The 25,042-nt window shown below is 41.7% G+C and overlaps 1 protein-coding gene across 2 annotated transcripts in view; it reads right to left on the reverse strand.

The window, feature by feature from the left end:
• LOC106657130 (cadherin-99C) overlaps positions 1–25,042 on the reverse strand; it is a 131,748-nt gene that overhangs the window by 13,588 nt on the left and 93,118 nt on the right. For both annotated transcript variants that reach the window (XM_014378458.2, XM_014378459.2), the window contains exons 4-8: positions 12,098–12,167; positions 6,995–7,060; positions 4,345–4,523; positions 2,438–2,560; positions 1,934–2,197 (exon numbers count right to left, since the gene is read on the reverse strand). In XM_014378458.2, the coding sequence (XP_014233944.1) occupies positions 1,934–2,197; positions 2,438–2,560; positions 4,345–4,523; positions 6,995–7,060; positions 12,098–12,167 (702 nt within the window). The remainder of the gene's footprint in view (positions 1–1,933; positions 2,198–2,437; positions 2,561–4,344; positions 4,524–6,994; positions 7,061–12,097; positions 12,168–25,042) is intronic.

Raw genomic sequence — 25,042 nt, forward strand, 5'->3', positions numbered from 1 at the left:
TCTCGATCTTTTTTTTCATCTTTTTTTCGCACACAATCATAATATTTCAAAATAAATAGAGTTACAACTTATCCGTCTATCTGCGTTATCTTTCTCGCTCTCACGAAAAATATTGAATTATTTAATGCTCTCAGTACGAATCTAAATAAATCATTACATGGGTGTGCAGTGACAAAAAAAATGCAACGCGCGACAGATCGATAAATGCACGCGACAACACAATACCGAATGACGATGTAAACGGAAGATATAAATTTTTCGCCACACTTGCATACTCGCTATATCGAGACATTAGATTAAAACTAAAGCCGTAACAACTCGTGGGCCTCGATTAATCAAGTATAAAATCACATATCGCAGGAAAAAATTCATTATTCGAGCGCCGAAAGATCGCAAAAAATTACCCGATTTACCCTGGGAATATTCGATATCTCACTCTGTGCTGTAGGCGCTAGTCGGGTGTCGTTATCGCGCACATGATACTGCATACTCGTCGTCGTCGTCGTCGACGACGTTGTCGTCACCGAGAGATCTCGTTCCGTGAAATGTGAAAGTATAGTTGCTGCAGCAGGATATATTTCCCGTGTCGCGCGCGATGTTTAACGATGGAAATATTTACTTGTGTATATACACGGGTGCTGTAGCACGTAGCAGTATATCCATCGATGCATTACGTAATTGTATAAAATTCAATTGAATTTTCGCGTGTATGTATATGTAAGCGAGGCGCGGGATCTACATTAACTAAATAAATATTTCGTGCTCTCGCCCATGACAACGACGAGCCGAGCAGCAGCAGCAGCAGCAGCAGCAGCAGCAGCAGCAGTTCGAGTTGATGAATTATAATGGAATATACGTACTTATACTAGTACATGCGAGTTTAACAAATAATTTTCGCGCGCGCGCGTATAAATACGTGGTCTGTGCGTGGTATATGGATGTACTTTAGCCGCGAGGAAGGAGCAAATTTCAAGCAAAGTGCAGCGATTCAATTACGATGGGGGCGCGCAGCTTTTAAACCAAAGTGCCAAATGGAGTAGATACATGCGTAGGCGCACGCGTTCGAAGGTACAAATTGGAGTAATTCAACGTGAGCTCGAGTTGAATTGTGTGCGGGGGAGAAATAATATTGAATGAATTCTGTGAAACATTTGTTGCAAAGATTGATCCGCATATGCAACGCGCATTCGTCCGCGAATCCATGCAACAAGTGTAACGACAAAAATAGGCACTGACGCAGGTACGTCAAAGCCGTGTAAAAAAAGAATGTAAATTATCAAGTGGTAACGTTTTACATTTATAAAAGTCACAGTGCAATCAAGTACACTAAAACAGCAGGTTAAAATATTAACTTGCTTTTATTTTTATCGGAAAACCCACACAATTTTTAATTTTTAACTTGCTCCACATAAATGAACATTTTTTCTCAATTTTCTTTCTCACCGCTGTGCTATGCGTATATGCATTGCCTATTGCAAAGTTGGGTACATACGCACGTTCAATATCCCCATATATAGCTCGGAATAGATATAGAAAGTATTAAAAAAGTGCAAAAACACTCCCAGTTACAAAGGTCAGCCAGCTCGGCGTGATATTTAGTTTTTTCCGCTCGTACGCAGTAATTATGCGGAACATTGTGCAGAAGATGTTCTTTGCTTCCTTTTTTTTCATACAGCCAACAGTATTTGACACTGCGGCTTAAGCTTACGCATAATTACCGTCTCGTATAAGTCCACTATTAAAATGATCATAAGGTTTTTCAATTAACGCACTGGCATATCTATACGTATTTTCCCTTTTGGAGGATTAATTCTGCTCTCTATGCATTGCCGTATGTTCGCCCTTTAGAGAAGTACATCGTTCGGGAGGATCCTCGGGCTCTTTACAAATTCAAATTCACAACGTTTTTATTGAGCTCTATAAATATACTCACGGATGCCAGTATGGTGACGAGATATCGCTGCGTCCTCTCGTAATCGAGGGTACGATTGACGGTGACCTGGCCTTGATGAGGCAGATTGATGCTGAAATAGCCGTATCCGTCGGCGGTGGTGACGCGATCGCGACCGACCCCGTCGCTGTTGCCCACCCCGACGCCGTTGCCAGGCGCTATGGAGTACTCCACAAGGCCGTTAACGCCGGCGTCGGCGTCCTCCGCCACTACGTTTTTGAATATCGTCGAGCCAATCGGAGTGAGCTGCAGGGAAATGAGTGACATTTTTCAGTAATCAGCTTTGCTGGATGACATTGTAAGGGTATTAATGCCACTCGCTGCGGAATAGTTGCATACCATACGCAAGGTTTTTGGCGAACTATTCAAAGTTCCCACGCACGCGGCATTCAAATCATAATTTTGAAAAAAATTCGGTTGATGTAAAATTTGTCAAGGCCACACCAATCCCTATGCGTTGTGAGTACTGTACGATACAATGCTTACCTCGGATACCGTTGTGGAGTAGGGCGTATTGATGAATTTCGGTGCGTTGTCATTGATATCCGAGACCCTGACGATCACAGGAATTTTACGATTGTTTCCCGTCGCTCGTACCGTGCAGTTCAGCTGTGTGTAAAAAATAACAGAGAGTTAATTATGAGCTTGTTCAAAAGTTATTCGCTAGCAGTTGCACACACGTGAATTTTTGAAGAATCTAGTGCACGTGCATATGAAGCTAAGCAACGCGCTCGCGCGCGCGGTATTTGAATGCTTTGGAGCTAGCTCTCGCTGTTTTTACTCTTACTCTTTGGTGCTATTTTTTTTTTTTTTTTTTCGCTACCGTCAGTGCTCGTAGCTCACTGCGAAACTCTCGATATTAACAAAAGGTTGGCGGGCAACAAAAATAGTTGAAATGTCGCCGAGAGAAAGGAAGGCTAGAATTTTTTATGCACATAGGTACGCAGAGGCATATGCGTAGTGCAGCTATACATGTATACGATCGTGCTTGCAGACGCGCGTGCAAAATCGAGAATGAATGACGAGCGAGCGTACTAGCTCTCATCGATTGCGAATGTTTTTCCACCTAAGCCCAATCGAACTTCTGTGTTTATTATACACTCTATCGTGAGCTGAGCTTTGCATACGTAAGTTCGCAATAATTTTTTTTGATTGCGCATCGCGTGGTTCGCGACAACAATCGGACGTAGCCGTTACATAAAAATGACAAAAAAGAAAAAACTCGAGCTTTCGGCATTCAACGGGTTTTGCGCACTGCACAAATCGAAGCCTAAGTCAGCGCGCCGCGATGACCCAAGTCGATTGTAAATGTCTTGCGGCGCGAGAATAATTTGTGTACTATCGCGATTCTTAACAGCGGTGGCTTTTTTTTCTTCGTACTCCATCCGCACGAGGCAGGAAAAGTTAGGCATATATAACTCGAAAAACAGAAAACGAGCTGACAGTGCTAGATGTCTTCGTTTTACTTTATATAAATACTCGGCAGCAGCGGCGGTCTTACTGCGTCGATGACTGCAGTAGCAGCAGCCTAGGTATCGATGAAATACACCCGCCGGCTCGTATACACATATACGCTCTTTTATTCGCTTATCAAGATGGAAAGTGTTCGCACATAATATTGAAACTTTTACATCGCGCACAGCTCCGCAAGTCGAGACTTTCCTGCGAGACGTACGTATACGTATACGTGTGCTGCACACGGCGCGGCGCGTGTGCTCAAGCCGAAGAAACGATACGTACCACCGTATTTATGAGAGTATATATATCAAACAGCACTCGGCCATTAGTGATTCGTGAAAAATTACAATATTTCTTTCGCGCGGTATGAAATATCGGCGCGCGCTAACTGCTAGTACGCGCAAGTATTATACATGTAGGTCACTACTCAGCCTCGGCTCCATATTGACTTCGCGGAGTGCGGCATAAGCATAAATCACGATATAGACAAAGCCGACGTATTACCCAAAGGGATTTTTAGGCGATGATCTAATATATGCTTAATTTAGTTTTCGTCTGATGCACTTTTTTTAAAAATTATTATAGATATCCTTCCAACAGCGTATAGTGAAAAGCTCTTCGGGTAATTTTTTTATTGCTCGCGCGATCGCACAACCGATATAAATGTTTCAGAAGAGTTTAAAACGTATTTGGCGTATTTCATCGGGTATATTGACATTTTTACCGCACTCATCAATTTTTCATAGCGATATATATATAGACACCTGACACTCGTGTGCACTCGACAGGGGGGTTGGTAGAGGAATTATATATATTTTTCGTGCCGCAGCGGAAAATTCAAGAAACTGCAACCGCAGAGCTTACGGACAGCCAGAGCAGCAGCAAGCTGGGGATAAAAAATGAAAAAAAATTGAGAGAGAGAAAAATCAAATTACCTGAAAGAACACGTGCGATCGATTTTCCTCGTCTCTGTCGAGCGGCCTGAGCAATCTGAGCTTCTTTCCCTCGAGCCTGAACAATGGCTGACGTCCAGTTGATATTAATTCGAGGATCGTCTCGTTTCTCGGATCACCGATCACCGGCAGCTCGGCTGGCACGGTCTCCTGATCGATTCCTGCAGAAAAAATAAAAATTTCACGTTAGTCAGAACTTCAGTTATTATGGAACATTATATAGAATACACGTGAGAGATGACAAGCCATTAAAGAGTAGGGGGGAGGAGGGTATGTATGTATGAAGTACACCGCTCGCGCGCTAATCTAGTTTAATTCCCGCGAGTACTTAGACGATAACATTATACAGATTATGTACGCCTCGACACTCGCAGCAGCAGCAACAGCAACCGAGAGATAGACATCCGAGCTAATAAAGTCTGTTGGTAACTTGTGAGCGTTGTGTGCTGCTGCTGTTGCTGCATGCACTCACGTATACCTAGTATCTATAGGGGCTTGTTGTTTGCCACGCGCGCGCGAATATCGATTCTAATTATGAGCCGATCTCTCTTTGGGAAAGCATGTAATGGCTTCTGAAATTGTGCGCTCGCATGAAATCAGAGCCGAGATTGATAAGTAGAGTCGAAGGGATTATACTCGCTGATTAGGGCTCTCTAGTTTTCGTGGATAAATAGGTGGCGGCACACGACTCGTCGGGTACCGCGTAAAATGCACTAGCAGCGCACAAGAGCGAGACGCGAAAGAACGCAGTGGCGGCGTCGAGGCGAACAATACCCATCGCGCGTATATATATGATATATAAATTCGTAGCTCATCGAAGCGAAAGGGGAATATGTGTGTGCACGCGTGACATCATCCTCGCAATGCAATCGGGCTATTTTGAATGCTTTCTCTCACCGCTATTTACGCGCCGGCACAACGCACAGCTGCTGCACACGCAATCGTCAAAGCGGTAAAGTCGACTTACACGCAATTAAAACCGTTAGGATTTGCTCGGTATATAGTATATGAAAAAAAGGGAATATAAGCGAGCTGCTCGCGATTTGTGCGCGAAAAAAAGTGTAATGAGTCTGTGTGCGTACCCGCCTGTGCCCGCGCGCGTATATGTCGCGCTAACGAGTGTCAGTTAAAGCCTCGCGTCAGTATTGTCGTGATCTGCTATTATGTACCGTAAAATTAAACAAACAAAAAAGCCCTAAGGTAGATGAGGTGGGAGAGACAGCAGCAGAAGGGCAGCAAAAAAAAAGAAGAAATAACAGAGCTTCTCGTTGGTATCGGAAAAACCAGTTGGTGAAAAGTCGCAGACGACAGCGGCGACGACGACGATGATAACTCGTCCGTTGCACCTGCTTGTCTTACCGGTTTTAGATTGAAAAATATATATGTTTCTTGTAAGCGATGGATGTCTCCGCGTCTTGGACTGCTTGTCCTTTATTATATTAAATTATTCATTCGGGCAAGCTTATAATCCGGCAAAATCTCGCGACTTTGTTGCATAGTCATCACTTTCTCTTTTCCAGAGTGTAGTACCATATGTGCAGCTGACACATGCATCGGTGCTGCATCACACGAGCCCGCGCCGAGAGCTTCGCGCGGCTTCGCGACGCGACTTGTGCAGACAGAGAGCCACACACACACACACACACACACACACACACACACACACACACACACACACACAACATAGACGTATCTCTGCCGTACGCTCGCTGCAAGTTTGCATGTACAATGTATCAGACTTTGATGATATGCAGCCTCGTAAAGTATGGAGAGGAGAAAAGAAGCGAAATAAAGGGGCGATATTATATGGCGCGAAAGGAGGAATTTTTCATGCGGCATTAACTGATTTTTTCGCCACGTCTGGCTGCGATTGAAATATGTTAAAGGGTAGAGGAAGATTTATGTCGTGACTCGAATGAGAGTAAAAATGCACAGACAAATTTTATTATATTTTAATTTTAATGCCGTTTCAAAGCTCATGCGCAGCCAGGTAAAAGTTGAAAAAATTGTATATTTATATAAATCGAGACCAATTTAAAAAAAATGGATTATTTATACGTGTAGAGGGAAAGGTTGAAAACAAACTGTGATATATCTTTAGGGCGTATAGTAAAAAGAGCACTCTCATACACATCCAGCGCATCGGTGGACTGCACAATTACTTGATGAAAATCCGCCTGTCCGTCTGTGAAGCCAGGGCTCACTCGCTCGCGCGCGGGGGCTCCGTTTATTGGAAAATTGGGCACGTGTGAATAGTCTCTGTCGTAAAAGAGAGAACAAGAGAGACAAAGAGAGACAACGAACTCTCGGCTACTGTACCATTTTACTTTTGCACTTTTGACTTTCGATTCATTCGCTATATGTGCAGCGCGCTATATATAGAGCTTTGCTTCGGTCCCCCCCCCCCCCCTNGGCCCCCCCCCCCCTTTTTTTTCATCAATTTACTTGTCGAGCCTTTAAAAATTAACGCGCACATACACGATATATTAAATCTCGATTCAAAGTCGATTTCCTGAAACTATATATTGAACGTTTGATGACTCGACAATATCCTCTTTAATCAGCTTTGCCGAGTACTACTACTGCCGAGCGAGGGGATTTATAAGGATATAATCATGGGTTATTTACTTACCGTTGCCTCTGCTCTCCTCTATGTCGAGTATGATGTTTGACTGGTTGATATCGAGCGCGCACAGACCTGAAACAGAAGACATATACTTTGTATAAATTCATTTTCGTCACCTTCGATTTAATTAGCATAAACTTCGAAATGCATCAATGATAAATGGATTCGAATATTAAATACTAAAACTTTTTCATCCTTCATTAGTATGATCGATCTCGACTTTCCGAGCTCTATATTAATATCGCGACGTCGAAAATTGAAGTACGCAAGCTCTGTTCGCGGTGTTTTGAGGATTCGTTTGCATACATGGAAATATAATCCAAGTTTTTGCTGGTTGTAATATGCATGCGTGCGCGTACACGGAAAACAAAAACAATCAATTACACACTCGACACCGCCACCAGCTATCTCGTCTCGCTGCTCTATTCACGTGTTTTTGTAGATATAGGTACACACGCGTGTAGAGCCTGCAAGAACGTATATACGCCCGACACACAGCCGTACGAACAAGCGTACAGCAACATATGCCATGACTCGGAAGCTTTACATATACATGAATTTATACCACGATTGTGCGCTAGATATGCTATATACATATACGATTCTCGGCTCAATATCGCGGTGTTGCTGCACAGATACGAGGCTGCCTGTACAAGAGCCAGTGAGCGCTGAAAAGAGGAAGATTTTCCTCTTCGCTTTTTTTTTTCATTTTCATTTTGGATGTATATGCGCGCCCTTTTGTGCTTATACGGTGAACGAGATTTCGATTGTTTGAAGGCTTTGTTCTAACTGCGCGTATACACATAGGCGTGGCTGCCTGCCACTTATATACCTCTATGCACGCTCTCCGCTAACGCGGGGCTGGTTCGCGAATACCCAAAGAAAGAAAGAAAGAAATGTTCATATTATATATTGAAATTTCGAGAGGCGCATATGAACAAAAGTCATGGAAAGCAACTAATTTTAGGGAATTGCGCAATAGCGTTAAACTTTCGTCTTTCGTCCAAACACTCTCGACGTCGTATATAATCGTGTTTTGCCTCCAAAAGTGACGTAATTCTCAAATTACCAAGTAGCAGCAGCTTTCGGTGGTGCTACACACGTATAAGGTAGTAGTAGCTAGCTCCCTCGCAAAATCTTTCTCTCGTTCTAAAATTATCTCACCTGGGTGCGGATGCAAAATGGGCTTATTACGTGCGCATTGTACACAGGAGTGTTTTGGAACGTAGCTCAAATAAATCAACAGTTAAAACGCGGATATATTTGTGTGTGTGTGTGTGTGTGTGTGTGTACCCTCGATTGGAGATCCGACGATGCCATTCGATAACACAAATATATACAATATACATATAACTCGTATCAGACATTTTAATTCGGAGGACATACGTGTACACAGTTTCGATATAGTGAAAAAAAACGAAGCGAAATACAAGCAGACAATACAAAGCTATCTTGTAGCCTAAATATTTAAAAGATCGCAAAAAAAAAATTGCGAGTAACATCGCGAGCTTGTATATTATAGGCTTTTCCGATCCTTTCCAACGCGAATGGCAGCAGTGCGCAGTGGCAATTGGAGCTTACGAAAAAGGAACAAAGCGCGCGCGCGCATGGCAACAGCCAGAGAGTAGCAGACAGGCAGTTCGTGGATCGCTATCGACTACTACTAGTCGCCGGGCCGCGTGATATATTCTATCGATCGAAATTCGTCGATGCAAATCAAGGCTTTCCGCGAGTGTGCAGTAGGTCTCTCTCTCTCTCTCTCTATCTATCTATACATGGAAAAGAGCAGATTGGGCAATTGTGCGCTTGAGCGCGAGAGAAAGAGAGGAAAAAAAGGAGAGTAAATCGACATGGCACACGATCTTTTTTTGTACTCTGGTATGAATGTTTTTCTTCGTTTTCGTTTTTCAAAACTTGATCCGTCGACGATGAACGTTATTATAAAATACTGTATAAAGAATCAACGTAAGACAGAGTCAACAACTTCATCGGCGCGCGGGTTCGCGCGCGTGGCTTCGTCACGAGGAACAAAAGAGAGCATAACTCCGAGCTGCTATAGAAAGTCTTTTAATGCTTACTATCAGCGCGGTGTATAAGTTAGTGTATGTATGTTTGTCTATATGTGTGTGCCACTACGCGATTTAGAAAGCACCCACACTCACGGGGTCAGACCGCAAATCTCGTGGCGCTCGCTCGCGCTAACCCACGACTGCTGCAGCGCGGCCCACATCTCTCTTTTCATGCCGCGCGCGTGAAGCCCTTCACCCGCGCGCAGCGGCGCCGTCGATTTTCAACGAGAGGGAGACATGTAGCTTATAAGAGAGGAGGTCGCGTGTTTACGTACAAGGAGTTCGAGGACAAAAGGCCGCGAACACCTACTTTATATAAACGACGAGATATATAAAAAGAAAGAAAGAAAGATCGCTCGGGCTCTTTCTTTCCTTAATTCCGTCTATCTCCGGTAAAGTACAGTATCCGCGACTCACATATTTTCCACGAAAATGTGCTGTGCAGCTCGCGTGCCAATTAACAAAATATTACGAACACGGTGTTGATTCATTCGAAATTATTCTTTATAGAATCATTGAAGAGCTCTCGAGACTCTGGGATTTTCTCTGCTCATCTCGCAGAATTTTCACGTGCTCGAGAGCATCAGTGGTATATTAAAAGCGAGCACACAGTTTCGCGTGAGAATTCAAAGCATCACGAGCCTTTAATAATACAGCTCGCTGTGCAGCTTATATACACGTATTAGGAACCGCTCGGGCCAGCTATGTAGGAGAGCGCAGTTTAAATAGTATAATAAGTGCATACATTCGTCACACAAAGCCCCGCGCTGATACAGTGAGGTAGTAAGAGGCTATGAGCGAGAGAGAGAGAGAGAGAGAGAGAGAGAGAGAGAGAGCGCAATAACGCACGATTATACGAGCTGAATGATTCGTGATCTGGAATTTTTGCCCAGGCCGAGGCACGCGCGGGCATTCATAATCGCACGTTTTCAATCGTTCGCTTGGGTATAATGAATTTCAAAATTTATCGTGGAAAAGCCGATGGCTTGAGAAAGCCGGGCCTTATTTTCTCGGCAACGGGGTGAAATAACACAGCTCGAATTTAGGATCACGAGGCTTGGCCTCGCATGGCAAGCTATAAACTATGTGAAAGATATACAAGAAAAGAGAGGAAGCTTTTGTCTACATCTTAACGCGCGCAGCTCGAGCATCAAAAAAAGCTCACTCGAGTGGCAAAACATAACAGCGCGAACTCGTAAATTAATTATCGAAACAACCTTTACCCGTCGCTTGTATAATACAAAATATATACACAGAGAAAGGGGATCTGGTGCCTCTCTCGAGAGATCATCTCTCTTTCTCTATCTCCGGGCGCAACGGAACTCAACAATGCAACAATTATAGCGCTCGCGCCTATCGTACATGTAAAAGCTTTTATGTAAATACTATCTAAACACCTGTAATACCCCTCCGAATTTAAATTCCCGCTGCTCGAACCACGCGCGCGGGTGAATTGCCACCGGGAATAGAATATACATCTCGCCTCTTCTCGATCGCGGAAGGTACACACACAGTGTTTAAATTCTCAACGTGAGAGTATACACCAAAGCACCACCGTGAGCACGGGCTACTATACATTCTTATGGAAAATAATAGCTCATTAGAATATTCAACAATGCGCCACGATGACAAATGCCTCTAAAGCCGCTGTCTATATATTACGGCTACAGATGGTTTGCTTTAGTTTCAGTGCTTTTTGTTTCTTCAGATCGTCTTCGAGGATCTCTGCGGATCTCATGCCAAGTCGAACGAGTTCACACAGGCACTACAGACTCGAGATGTGAACTTTCGTCAAAGGGGTTAGTATAGAGCGAAAAGAGACATCAGGAGATTGTTTTTTTTTTTTTTTCATTGCACCGTTTTTGCTCTTTGCGTCGTGTCAATGTTTAAATTTTGGGGGCAAGCGCCGTGACGTCATTCGCTAAATATACATCTGTATATGCCCGGGCAAACGTTCATATAGAAGTCAGAGAGGAAAGTATATACGAATGGCCAGCGTAGATATACGTTTAAATGTAGGCCAAGCGGAGCTAGACGATCTAATCGAGCACTTGTAAATCGCGCATTTTTGATCGAATAATCCTTGATTTCTTCCTATAGCTATTAGAATATGGTATACGCGATATGCGGTGTATAACAGGCGTTTTCTAATATGCATCATATCGCAGATGTCTACAGACAGAATAGGAAAGAGAGATAGAGAGTACCGTTAATATTTTACTTGCCTACTTTTGTATGTACCTCGTATACGTTTATAAGTTTGTACGCTTATGCGGCGCGCGGTATCGAACAAATTGAGATAAAAGCCGTAGCACGTATGTATATGCGAGTCGAGAAGGTTAGAGCACGCGAACGTATACTCCAAACTCAATTAACATCAAGACTATCGCCGCATTGACGCAATTAAGCCCTGTGTGCGCGGCAAATTATTTATGCGCGCAAAGTGGCCAATACAACGATCAGCTACTCTCTGCCACTGTAGCATCCTTTGATTGCCAGTCCGAGCTCGAGCGAAGACTGAAAAAGAAAAAAAGAACGACCGGTCTATAATAGAGATCCGATCGTGTGCAGTGCAGCGCTGCATTGCTCGGCGCGTCTCTCTCTCTCTCCTATAAACTCGGAGTGTAAGGTGCAGAATACGCGCGCGGCAAGAAAGAACCGGCCACCCACCCACGCTTGGCTCATTAGAGACCCCGGCGTATATATATACGGGGATACACACACGCATAGCCAAGCTGCTATGTGCGTGCGTGCGCGCCCGTAGTACATCGAAGGTGCTGCACACACGTGACGTGAGTAATTGGCCATCGCCTTCCTGAATTTATACGTCAAGCGCGCAGCAGCGGCTCGGTGCGAGCTTCCTCCTCTCTCAGGCAGGCAGCCGTGGAGTAAAATATTTGACATGTTTTACGATGGATATATAATGCACGACGCACCCAGGCCTGATTGATTTTTCTTATACGAATTTTATAAAAGCCTCGTTCCCGCGAGAAAAAATATATTGATAAGTACTCGTTTATGGGTATACTCGTGCGCTTACCTTTGGGTTCTTTGGCTGCTGCGATTTGCGATAGAAAAACTGTGCACAAAAGGACGATCAGGCATCTCGACTGAAACAAAAAAGAATATATAAAATATAATTTAAGTATATACGAGACGAGGAAAATTATTATAGGCTGTAAAACATTTGATGACAAAAGTTGCTCGACAAGTATATTGTCTCATTTCCTTTTTTTCGTTTTTAGATTGAGCTGGATAAAATATACAGGCAGCGCGCGACGGCGTAATTATAACGCACTTACATGGCAAATGAAAGGGACAACAACAACAGGACAAGCTTAATAATATACACATAAGAGATATATCCTGTGACAATTCGTGGCGCAGTCGTGAACTTTGCTGCTGTGCCGTAGAGCAGGACTTTTTACGTGTACCTATATGCGCGTTTGCGCAATGTTTATTGTCGGGCATGTAGCTTAATATAGCAGTGCAAGATTGAATGACGGTCTGAGTTCGTACTGGGACATGTAAATTAACCTTAGTACACCGCTACACTGGCGTCGATCCAATTATAAACACGTTTGCACACGCGGCAACTAAATTCGTATGCGTAACTCAGAAGTTTTTAGCTTTCAATCTGCCAAATTGATAGCTTGGGCGACAAATATCTAGTTTTGGATTGTGTGGTATGAAGCTCTAAATTTGATGACAAATTCTCATCGCAATAGGCAAACGAACGAACTTCCATGACTATGCTTTGACTTAAACAATTATTTTTACTTTACCACTTGCACATTTGAAGATAAAGGAACTCGCCATCTAGTGGTGCAAGCTCAAAGTGGTTGATCTAAATTTTTTAAAGAATGAAAGTGTCATTCTTGGATCATTCAAAATGTTCTTGATATTTTTAAGATAAATGAATCAGAAAATTCACCAATATAAACCGCAATTCATTATAATGTATTTTCAAATATTTTAAATGGTCATTTTCTGATAATTGTTCCAGTATTAACGTTCAGCTATTCTATCAGGGCTATATAAAAATTCGATAAACAAAATTAAACTTTCTGATTACTCTTTGACTTATCGTATTTTATAGGAAAAACTAAACTAAAAAAATAAAAAAAAACTGAAAGATTCCACTCTCATTTTTTTTCTCATTTTGGAAATGAGAAGTGAGTGTTTAATTTTAAATAAATAAAATAATAAACATTTTTATCATAAAACAGAAAGATGCGCAGAAGCATAGCTTGGGTCTACATGAGTATGAGCACACACCGTGGGGCCACATATAATATCGACAAAGCGCATCGTTAGGCAGCAGAAGGTGAGAAATACCGCCCACACGAGGAGGCAAAATTGCGATCGCTCGATCAAGATAGTATTGTTTTCTGCATTGGTGCGTGATTTTTCGCCAGGGCATTAGCATACACGTATGCACGTATGTGTGTGTGTGTGTGTGTGTGTTTGCGAATGTATATATATAAACTGCTGCTGCCGTGTAGTGTAAGCCCTTCGGCTGCTTAAACGCGGGTGGTACTCACGTGTACACACGCACACACACGTGGATGTGCGCGTGCAGAAAAACGATTTAAAATTTAATGACGATTGAGAAGCTGTGAAACTCTTGTGTACATTAAGGGGCTCGCTGTGGGTAACGCGAGTTGGTAATCCTCGCCTGCCCGAGCATATTGTATTCCGGATTGTTTTGTTATCGAGGAGATGAACAAAGACTAATTCACCCTCGCTCGGGATTTTTTTCATTTCCATTTTCGCAAATTTTTTTTTTCTATAAATGTTAATTAAAATCCAGCCGGAAAAGTTCGTTATAAGCCGGTAGAGGGAAAAGGGACTTTTCTTATGCTCTTGGCGGTATAATATATATACGTTCTAACATGGAAATCGCAAATTACTCGCGCAGACTAAAACTTTCGTGTTAATAATTTATGCGACCTCGTTAAGCTCTTACTCTCTCGGACTCTCTACTGTTGAATTGAAACTCTGCGCGAGCGAACGCATTCATCTAACTTACAAAAAAAAGAACTGTTTTCTTTTCCAGGACACAGGCAAACACAGAGAGACAGAAAGAGAGGAAAAAAGAGATGGGTAGAAATGTGAAGCGCAATAGCGACAGCGAGGAACGAACGATGATTTCGATAAAGTCGTTTTCAACAGGAAATAATACTATATATAGGGCTTAACAGGTTGTCATGATGGTCATAAAAGTAGGCTGCGCCGGAAGCTCACCCTGGACACACTCACACACACATATATGCATGTGGGAGCAGTGGGGAGGGACGGGAGAGAGAGAGAGAGAGCTTTTATCTCAAGTATAAATCCTGCGACGACATCGGGGGCCAGTGGTTAACAAGCTCGCCGCCGCGCCGACGTCGAGCTCAACTGCCCAGCTCGCACACTGCACGCGTGTGCGCGTGTATATTTGTACGCATTAGCGCGTAGCTGACCGAGTTGCATCTGTTGGACGTCGTGCATGATCATTTCGACCCGAGAGGGAGAGACTGAATTTTACGCTTGGCTCGGGGCACGTAGTACGAACACGGGCGCTTTGTTTTCGACAATCGCGCGCGATTCTAATATTGAGTGTGTCGTGTGTGCGGCGCGCTCGTACACAAAACAATATTTTTATCGCATAAACAAAGGCCGAACTGCGCGAAAATGTATAAGCAAGAGGGCAAAAAAAATGAAAATTGCCAAACCAGCTGTGCGCACGATTGTGAAGGGAAGGAGGAAAAATAGCGTCGTTTCAGGCTAGAGTTAACGTGTCACTGCACTATATAGCAAGAGAGAGAGAGAGAGGAAAATGCACGAGAGCGTGGTGAAGTCAGTTTTTCGCGCCCTGTCGAAAAAATGCTCGCGTCAGTGAGTAAAAATAATAAGTAAGACAAGGTATAGCTGCGCTGCGAATATAACGTATATAAAGGAAAGAGGAAAACAGAATGAAAGAAAGAAGAGAGAGAGAGCGAAAGAAGAGAGGTGGTGTTTCCTGCAATTGAAAAGCATGCAAGCGTCGAAGCAGCAAAGTTACAGACAAAACGACAGCAAGAAAAAGAAAGTAAAAAAAAAAATGAACGGAAGTCAACAGTGTTATAAGGTAAAGGCAGAGTTCTGAATTCAAACGACGAGGTCATTGATGAGAATGAGAGCTATATAATACATGCTATAGTGGCTCTTTTTGCACACTTCACACCTATAAATGCATAATTGGCCAGTTTAAGATTTTGAAAAATCTGCAAAAATATCGATGATGTACATTTGTATAATGTATAAGGTACGATGCGCACGCAAACGACATTATCTAAAACCGGAAGAGCACGGCGAAATATCCGGTGCGTGAGCACCAGACGATAATACGCAGTGACATAATTATATTATATACCACCGGCTGTGCTTGTGTTGCGGGGGCTCGTGTCGCGTAGATGCGTTCCAAGCTGATAAACGACTTTGTATGGAGCACAGCCGAGACATTGCGTAGCCGGCCTTATGAAAAACATATTTCAAGTTCCTTGCATTATTAGTAAATTTAAGCTCAATTTTTGCATTGTTTTGCAGAAGCTCACCTAGTATGTATGTTAGCGATTCGTCCCACCTATAATCTCTCATGATCTTCGACGATCGATCGAGGAAATAATCTAGAACTTCAGTTATGGTTTATGAGCGAAATTTCCACGATAAGAAAAAAACCGAAGGTATAGAAAAACCAAAGTAACAATGGGTCTAATGATTAACGAGAGCAGATCCTATACAGCTGCAGTGATCTTGGATCTAATTACGGTATAAACCGCGCATATGTGCGCGGCGCACATCAGTGTATTAGCTTAATGCACAACGCACTGGACACGATATAAATTAACAAAAGTTATAATGCGCCCTGGCCAGATAGATATACATAATATAAGTCCAGATAGTACCATTAGTACCAGAGAATAGAACAAGTGGTCACATTGTAAGGTGCCTATTATGTCGCCCATTGTGCAACGAAATATCGCTATACTACGTAGCTACCCTGAGTGAGTCTGTCTACGTGTACGCGTGTATGTGTGTGCCTACGTACTCCAGCGAATAATAATAGATCTCGGCTGCTGCGGGAACTGAGGCAGAAAATACATGTAAATATCTGGGTATAGCTCGGGCATTTCCCTGGAACACAGGGATTTAGCCTTATCGTGCTCCGACTAACTCTCTCCGCGCGCGCTGGGCTGTGCAACAAAACGGCCCCGATCGCGATGTAATATTATTATAAATCGGCGGCGCGGAGCTTTTGCCAACGATCCATTTAATTCTCACTGTGGTTTGGGCGCGCGCGCACCACTAAGGTAGCAGCAGTATACACACGTAATGTGGGCCTTTATGTATATGGCAGTGTAAGAGGCCGTAAGCAACAAAGCGCTGCAAGGCTTCGTTATTTCGTTTGTCTTATTGAGCTAGATTTATTTTATTGTACCTTTTTAACATTGTTACTTGAGATACACTCATAAATAGATAGATATATATTGTACGTGTTACACTGTTGAACTACATCGATAAGCTCGTTGTTTTCGGAGTAAAAATTTTACAACACAGAGGTCAAGTTATACATGGATACATTATGATACGTTATGATGGACCTTTTTCAAAATGAATTCCGTATATTTTTTACGAATAAAGGCTGTCGTGTATCATTATGTCATCTAGCGCAAAAAGTTTGGGGTCGAACGAGCTACCAATTACACCCTCTACTATACACTCTGGTAACGACCACAACAACACATAAATCTTCAAATCCACGACAAGCATATAGGAATGGCATTTTGACCATGGGGCTAATATACTTCCAGAAATCGCTATGATGAATGGGGGAAAATACAACCTTGAATAGAAAAAAATGGAACGAATTCGATCGACGATCCTACAATACAGATGCAGGCGCCATCGACAATGCAGCCCGTATGTTCAACCGCGACATCAACGGCGCGTAATGAATTGAGACCGTAATCGTGCGCGCGAATGCTGACGTACTGCGGATAAAGGAATGCGCGCAACCTAGCGCGAATATATCGTTACGGCGCGTGCCGAGTGCACCGCATGCGTGAGTAGCGGCTGGTAATGTACACACACGCACGTACTGATATACGCGATTGTATATCCCTGGCGCGGATCAAAATGCTACACGTAGTTTTCCTCCTCTAGATATAAATCGAAAATCTCTCTCTCTGGCGCGAGCGCGCATTCCTCGCGGATTATATTGACGCACAATGAGAATTTCTTTTGTTTTCTCTATATTCTATTTATAGCGCGCGTAAAGTACAATATAAGAAAGCAAACGCGCGCGCAGCCCTAGAATGTCACAAATCTCGGGTAATTGGCCTTGAGATCGCTGCGAGGCGCGCAAAGGTTCGTACATATTATAGGATATACGCAGAAGCTTCGAGTTTTGCTGCTGCTACTTGCCGCAAAATCTATATAGCACAACAGTCGGAACAGTAACGCGCGCAAATCACGACTGCACTGTGCGCGCCGGGGCAACGGTTTCGCGCGCGAATATCTGCACCTGTCACAATTGTATCTCTCGCGCGTTCGTATTACGTATAATAATAAGGATCCCGCTGCCGGCGCCCAGTGCCAACTTGCAATGGACAGTTTGCTCGCGCTGATGCCAAAACTCGATTAATTTAAATCTATATAATATGCCGCGCGCTGGATAGCGGCGATTCTCGTGATTCATTTCGGCCTGCGGCCAAAGGGTATAAAGTAAGTTGGCCCCCGCGTATTTATGCACAATAAAGAATCGCTTAAACTTACTCAGGATAACGACGAAAGAAAACAATGTTAAAATCGTGCCGTTTACACTTTTGGATTCAGTTCAAGTTGTCCACCTTAAATCGTTGGATAACGTCCAAACATGATATTAAACTGGCTGGCCACATAGTTTAACGATTCTATGCAAAAAATTAAAGGCTCTAACTATAATCTCTTGTTTTAGGATACGCACTGCAACTATTTATGTGCTCGAATCAAGGGAAGATCTGATATTGTTATTTTATTATTATTAGTGAAGTGACCATTTTTAAACTCGTTTAGTTTTAATGGTTAATTAAAAACCAAGCGAATGAAACATGAAGTAAAAAAAATTTCATTTTCTTTTGAACTGATTTTTTATTTCTGGAATCTTATTATAACTTTTGGAGTTTGGATGCTCAATTTATTTAGATATCAATTTTTAATTGATACATAAAAATACTTTGATTTTAATTTTTTATGGCTTCAACTCTTAACTACTGTTTTTTGTTAGTTGTTCATTAAATTGGTATTTTATCATTATAGTGATGGTGAAATTTAAGTGATATTTTTGTTATTTTTGTATAAAAAAAGACTTCCTATTAATGTTAATATAAAGTAATTAAATAGGTTTTGATGGTTGTTTCAAAAAGTTTTTGAATTCAAATTGTTGACATGATCATTTTTAAATATTTTTATTGAGTGTAATTAGGAGCCATTAAATATAAATGATACATTTTGGTCTTGGAACAATTAAATTCAATTAAATGCATTAAATACAATTATTTTTTCGCTAATACCCATTTGAATTGGTGAACATCAATTCCATTATCAGTCCAGCCAAAGTGTTCAGTCGTAGCTTGAGCGCAAAGTTGACTGAACATCAAGACCGCAACAGCGACGGTACTAAAAACATAAAAAGATTCTTCATTAGATTATATGAACTCTATAATGTTAAATTTTGTTTGTATATAAAATGAATCTGCAGCAAAGAAATGTTAATAATAAAAATTTTTTCAATCTCTTTTTTACGTACAAAGAATTTTATAAAATAAAAAAATGTATACTTACGAAACAATCAAATTTGACGACATTTTGTTTATTTGCTTTTAAGGATGTTCGACTTGTTGAATTTTTATAACTTATGACTTAAATTAGCACTGCCATGCGTATTTATGCAAAAATATGAGTCCATTCTATCACTAATCATGGGCGTTTTAAAGATTATAGTTTCTGTTAATGATAAGTTCCTGCAGATATCAGGAAACGTAGATATATTATCATCAACTTATTATAAATTGACATTGGTTCAGATAATTTTTTAAATTAGCTTTTCATAGGCAATGATAAAGTATCATCAATCTATCTATCAATGATGAAGTTCATTGAGGACCCTCGCTGCCCCCCCCCCCCCCCCCCCCCNCCCCCTCCTCAAGGCTCAACTTCATAATCACCTGTACTTGCTTGATGTCCAGGATTGGCGTCGCCGGTGTGAGGTCGAGGGTCTTACTTATGAGCCTCGATGTCTCAGCGGTAGACTTCTACCTCGTTCTTTCCATAGGCGATGATCGGATGAGCTATGCCCATATCATCTTTGAGGAGATGATCTCAACACTTCCGCCTCTTTGTACATAGTTTCTTGTATATATTTGTAAATATTTTGTTAACTGCCTTACCACTTTCTATCTATATTTTATGCTTTTTGTTTTATTTTTTGTAATTAGTCTTTGTAATTGCTTTCACAACCAGACGGGATCTCAACCCAAGATCGGTTAATAAATTGTAAATAATAATAATAATATAAAAAATGAATAGTTTTATTCTAATTTATCTTACGCTTAATGAATGCCTTCGGTGGGTGCATCATGAATTATTGAAATAAAACATGAAAATAAAAACGAACATTATTAGAAAACATACTTTCGTACTATTTTGCGTAAGTTCGACAAGAAGTTCGACTTGTCCCGAAGAAATCGTTTTCGAAGCCGAATTTTCCATTTTATTCGTTAGTTATTTTTTTAGCCAAACATCAATTGATCGAGCTCGGCCAAGCCTCTTTTCTTAGCGCCTCCCGTTTTTACCAAAGCACGTGCACGCATATTTATATCTTTATATTATTAGTGGCGATTTATTTATGCACAGGAATGTGCCTCTTTGGATTATTTATCGCTCATTACCTAGCGTATACGATGGTGGAAACACAAGCGCAGGGTTAGCCTCTCTCTTTCTCTCGCGGAATCGGCAGCCACGTAAGGAGAGAGAGAAAGAGAGAGAGGAAGATAACCATCGCCTACATACCGCCCGCGCGTGTTCGCCCATACGCACACTACCGATTTATCAGTAAGCGAGCACAGGTACGTACGTACAGCTGCAGAGCTCGAGCCTGAAAAGCGAAACCTTGCGCGAGGCATTGCGTGCTGCCGGTGTCTTTTTTCCCTCCGTCCTAACCCGTGACTTCTTCTTCTTATTCTTCTTCTAATTCGTTGCGTATTCTGCAGTTCTCTCCTTCTCGCGCATGGCTCGTGCACAGCGCAAAGCTGCATGCGCAGTGCGATTATAAAAGGAGGCTGATGAGTTATAAATTGCGTTACATTATGCTCGTTTGTTCATTTTGCCATTATGATTATTGCGCAAGAATCTATATGTGAGCGGCGTGGCACGAGGACGTTAACCTTCATAGCTCTACATGTGCACATGTACGCGCATATCACCCCCCATTTTCACATAGCCGAGACCGAGCTAGATTGCATCCATCGATAAGGTCTCGCGCTCTCGACACCTCGAAAAAAATTCCTCCTCTCGTGCAGCAATAGAAGCAGCAGCAGCAAAAGCAGAGGACAATCGGCCGCGCGCCACCGCCAGCCGCATCCATTATGAAGTACTCGCTAATTAATGCCACTACCTGCTCGCTGTGCTGCTCGCTCATATATAGCCATAGCCACACATGTGGGAACGTCTCCAGCTTCGTCGTCGTTGTCTTCGCGACTCTCCCTTACAGTAGCTGTATCCAAAAAAAAACCGTAGCCCTGGAATGTTATTTAGCTGATAAATTGTACGTACACACATAGTTGCGATCGAAATGATTTAACGGTAAACGCATATCGCATTATAACTACACAAACTAAGCCTTGGCGGCGGCTGCGTAATGTTCGCAATATTTACATAATCCCTTAGAATTTCCAAGATGATACGGAGGATATCATATGTTTTACATTACTGCGTGTAATGTTATGTGCCATAATTGCGGTTAAAGCTTGGAGTACGTGTTTGTTTTGGATAAACGAAATATATGTACATTTTACATTGAACATGAAATTTCTCCTTATCATCGATTTTATATTTCAACTCTAACATTAAAATTTGGACTTTGTCATTTCTTGCTCACTCATCTTTCTACTCCAGTCTCGGTACTGGTCCTTAGGTGGCATTATGTAGAAAAGTCGTTCCGGCAAGTGGGAAATCATTTTTTAGAATATTAGGATATCGTCAAGGAATGTATTGTATCGATTATTTTCCGTATGATATCCATATGATATCGATATTTGTATCGATATTGGTATTGAGTATCGCGAAACACTAATAATGTACATAGAGTATTTCTTACTTGTAGAATACTGTCTCAAAAACTTAAATCTATTTATGTCTGTATAGATAGAAACCGAAGGCAAGAAATGAAAACCAATGCAGCTCATACAGCAAAACATCGTAGATTCGGCCGTTTTGAATATTGCATGAGCCTCTCAGTGGCAAATATAGACGCGATGAATCGAAAGAGAACGTAATTTCCCATCTTATCCAATTAGCCGACTTGATAGTTTTGAAATTAACGTCATGCCAGACAAGCAGAAAGAGAGAGAGAGAGAGAGAGAGAGAGAGAGAGAGAAAGAAGGAGAGGAAAGAGTAGTTCATGAATTAGCAATACGTTTACGTTTACGATTTTCGGAGCATATAAGTGATTTTCGATTGCAGAAGCAGATAAAGTGAAAGATATAGCGCAGCAGATAAGTTGTGCAAAACTTTCTAAAAAATACTCTAAGAGATCAAATTAATTGCGTGTCGAAATTTTAATTATTTGGATTTTCATTACTTCTATTGTTTACAGCTTTTTTTGCTCTCGCGGCAAATCATTGAAAAAAATGCAGAAACTCCATTATGAGCTCGCTTAACTATTAACGATAGCTCGAGCCTAATTTTTTAACGAAGATAAATTACACTTATAGTTTCTTTTTATTAACGTAGCCCCAACAAAAAAAACAGCAACACAACAACAACTGATTGCTCAACTTGCAGCTGCACATAGATACATGCCCAGTAGTCAACTGTGGAAAATTCCCCATCGATCTGCCGAGCGCGAGCTAGTACAGCGCAGCAGGTGAAATCGTCGTTCTAAACGGCCTCACGCGCGCATGTACATATACACACGCTCGCGCGGTGAATTCCTATTCGCACTTGTGATTTTTTTTCTGCGTTTGAGCCTCTTGCGCGCGTGCTCATTTAGCAACAACCATCTAAATCAGTCACTTTCGATTCACTTCGTTATACGCGTACACCTCAAGCAAGAGCAGCAGCGGTGGCAGCAGCAGCTCGCATTTAACACGAACGGAAAGCATTTGCGAATTCTTTGGAAATTAGAAAACATATACATGTTAAGATCGTGAGCGCAAAAAATAGAATGGAAAAGAGATTGAGGGAGAGAAAGAAAGAAAAAAAATTCCGGGGATAAAGCTACGCGGAAATGTGTAAAGCGTTTTACATTCAATTTTCAGCGTGTTCACACCCGAAAAATTGAGCTTTACTGCTGCTTTCGAGTAGCAGTAGTACAACCCAAGCCGAGAGTAGAACACATACAGCGGGAATGATAAACGTAAAACAAAACAAAAAATACGAAAATTCCTTGGTGAACCAGTAAAGACTCTCGTATATACGAGCTCGTAAAGTAAGAATTCCACCGCTATGTACGTGTGTGTGTGTGTGTGTGTGTGTGTGTGTGTGTGTGTGTGTGTGTGTATGCTGCATGTGAAAAGTTATCTCTTCCGGCAGCCAATGCATCGGTTCGTTAACAATACTTGCGCGAGGTGTAGGTATGATTTATTCTATATAGCATATGTTTCTCTCTCGTTATACCTTTTGCCACGTGCAATCTACATCTTGTTTGTAATTTTTGCAGCGCAGTGCCAACGACGAGACGAAGAAATACTTAGGACTATAAATACGTGTGAACATTTATAGGAACAATAATAGACACTTTTATCGCTTTGAAATGAATACATCCGAACGACTTGTAGTTCACGGGTTCGACAAGTTTAAACTTTCATCGAGTCATGAGCAGCAGCATGTGCTTACTGCTGTACAGCAATTCGAGTGATAAATGAAAAGCTCGTGCCGAGTAGTTGCATTGAATTTGGAGAAAGCTCCTGCATTTTTCCAGCTACCATTAGGATCTTTCACAGCTCTCTTATAGCAGTCTTCAATTAAATTTTTCGAACGTCAAACAACGAAATACTAAATTCAACCTCGTTGGGCGCAACCATTACGCAAATCACCGCACGAATGTACGTACGTACGTACGTACGTAAATGCATCTTTAATGACTAAGAGCGCATGTTCGCGGGTGAGGCTCGGCAATAACGGATCATACCCACTGCGATCATTTTCCGAATTATTTTTTCTTCGCTCTCTAGTTTAGGGTCGTATTCGCTAATGAGACTCGACCGAAATACATTATCGCTATACGCTTATCGTATGTATTATCTATAACTATGACATCGAATTAGTATAAATAGTGATTAAAATTAATACGTGCTTGAAAATAAAAAATTGGTCCTTTTATTTATTCTTCCAAACAGTACAATAATAAAACTTCATTATCGAACTCAGATAACTAGATTTTCGGCTAAGCCATGTATAAAATAATATCAATTTTACGCGAGGCAATGAATGAAAAAGCGTGAATTTTCATTTCTTTTTTCGGGGTTTACGACATGGGTGTATGGAACATGAAAAAAATGCGTAAATACCTACTTCTACGTTCTGCGGAATGCAAAGGAGCTTTTTTCTGTCTGCCGTAAAAATGAAAATCTGTCTGAAAAGTGCATAATAAAAAAACACACGGAAAAAAATAGGTATATACTTTCATTTCAAATCCACACGCAAAAAAGGGAGAAAAGGAAATTTCATTTCAATTGTGTTTTTTGCTCGACTCATTTGTCAAAAAAATGCGAAGGAGGGTATATAGAGGGGAAAAAAAGTAAATAAATAAAAGAACGCACGATCCAATTTTATTGAACTACACTTCGAACTAGTTAAAGGTCGTATATTCTCGTGTGCCCGTACTTGCTCATATACTCGAGAATCGAATTGGCAAGAATTATTTGTGCCGCTGGTATAACGTACACCCGTACAGCACGAAGACAAACTGAAAGCGTAATTACGTTTTCGCAGTTAATAATTGGATTCATCAAAGAAAGTGCAATAATACACGCGTAATTGCGACTAATCAATCAATATCGTTTGAGAGAGCTACACGTATATCTATATACATATTGGCACTCGCGGCTGTGTATAGCTCTTTTTCTTTGTTGGCCCCTATTTGTACGATGCAGCGCGAGACGCGCGCTATATATTTTGCCGGTTTGTGCACGGGGCTTCGAAGCTGCTCATTGCACACGTCAAACTGTAATAATAACGTTCCAATTGGTTCCGCGCGTTAAACGCACGTCGATACATTATTCACGCATTAATTAAGAAATTCATGGCATTGAATAATTAATAACGTTTATTTTCTTCATTGACAATGAGCGTATCGTACGTACGTACGTATACGACGAGGAGGCTGCATCAGGCGCGCGGGAGTGCTAGATATAGCGTATACACACGGCGATAATTTACAATTCGAAAAAATCGGTGCGATGCAAAAACGATGTTAGCACGTGTTGCATACACATACAGATACATATATATGTGCAGCAGTGTATATAATACGCGGTTCACGTATGAGAATTTTCCGCTATCGCGTGAGCGCCCAATTACACTCTATACGTATATACGTATGTACGATTCTCTCCCCCCCCCCCTCTATGGCTCGATCAGCTCTCCGCTGTGTAAACTCGTGCGAAAGTCACACGCTGTCGCTGACCGCTCAACTGCTGCTGCTGCCTATACATATACCTAGTAGCATGCGAGGGCTCCAATTTAGCCTATATGCACATTC

This window comes from Trichogramma pretiosum, unplaced genomic scaffold, assembly GCF_000599845.2.
Source record: "Trichogramma pretiosum strain Unisexual culture from Peru unplaced genomic scaffold, Tpre_2.0 scaffold14, whole genome shotgun sequence".
Lineage (NCBI taxonomy): Eukaryota > Metazoa > Arthropoda > Insecta > Hymenoptera > Trichogrammatidae > Trichogramma > Trichogramma pretiosum.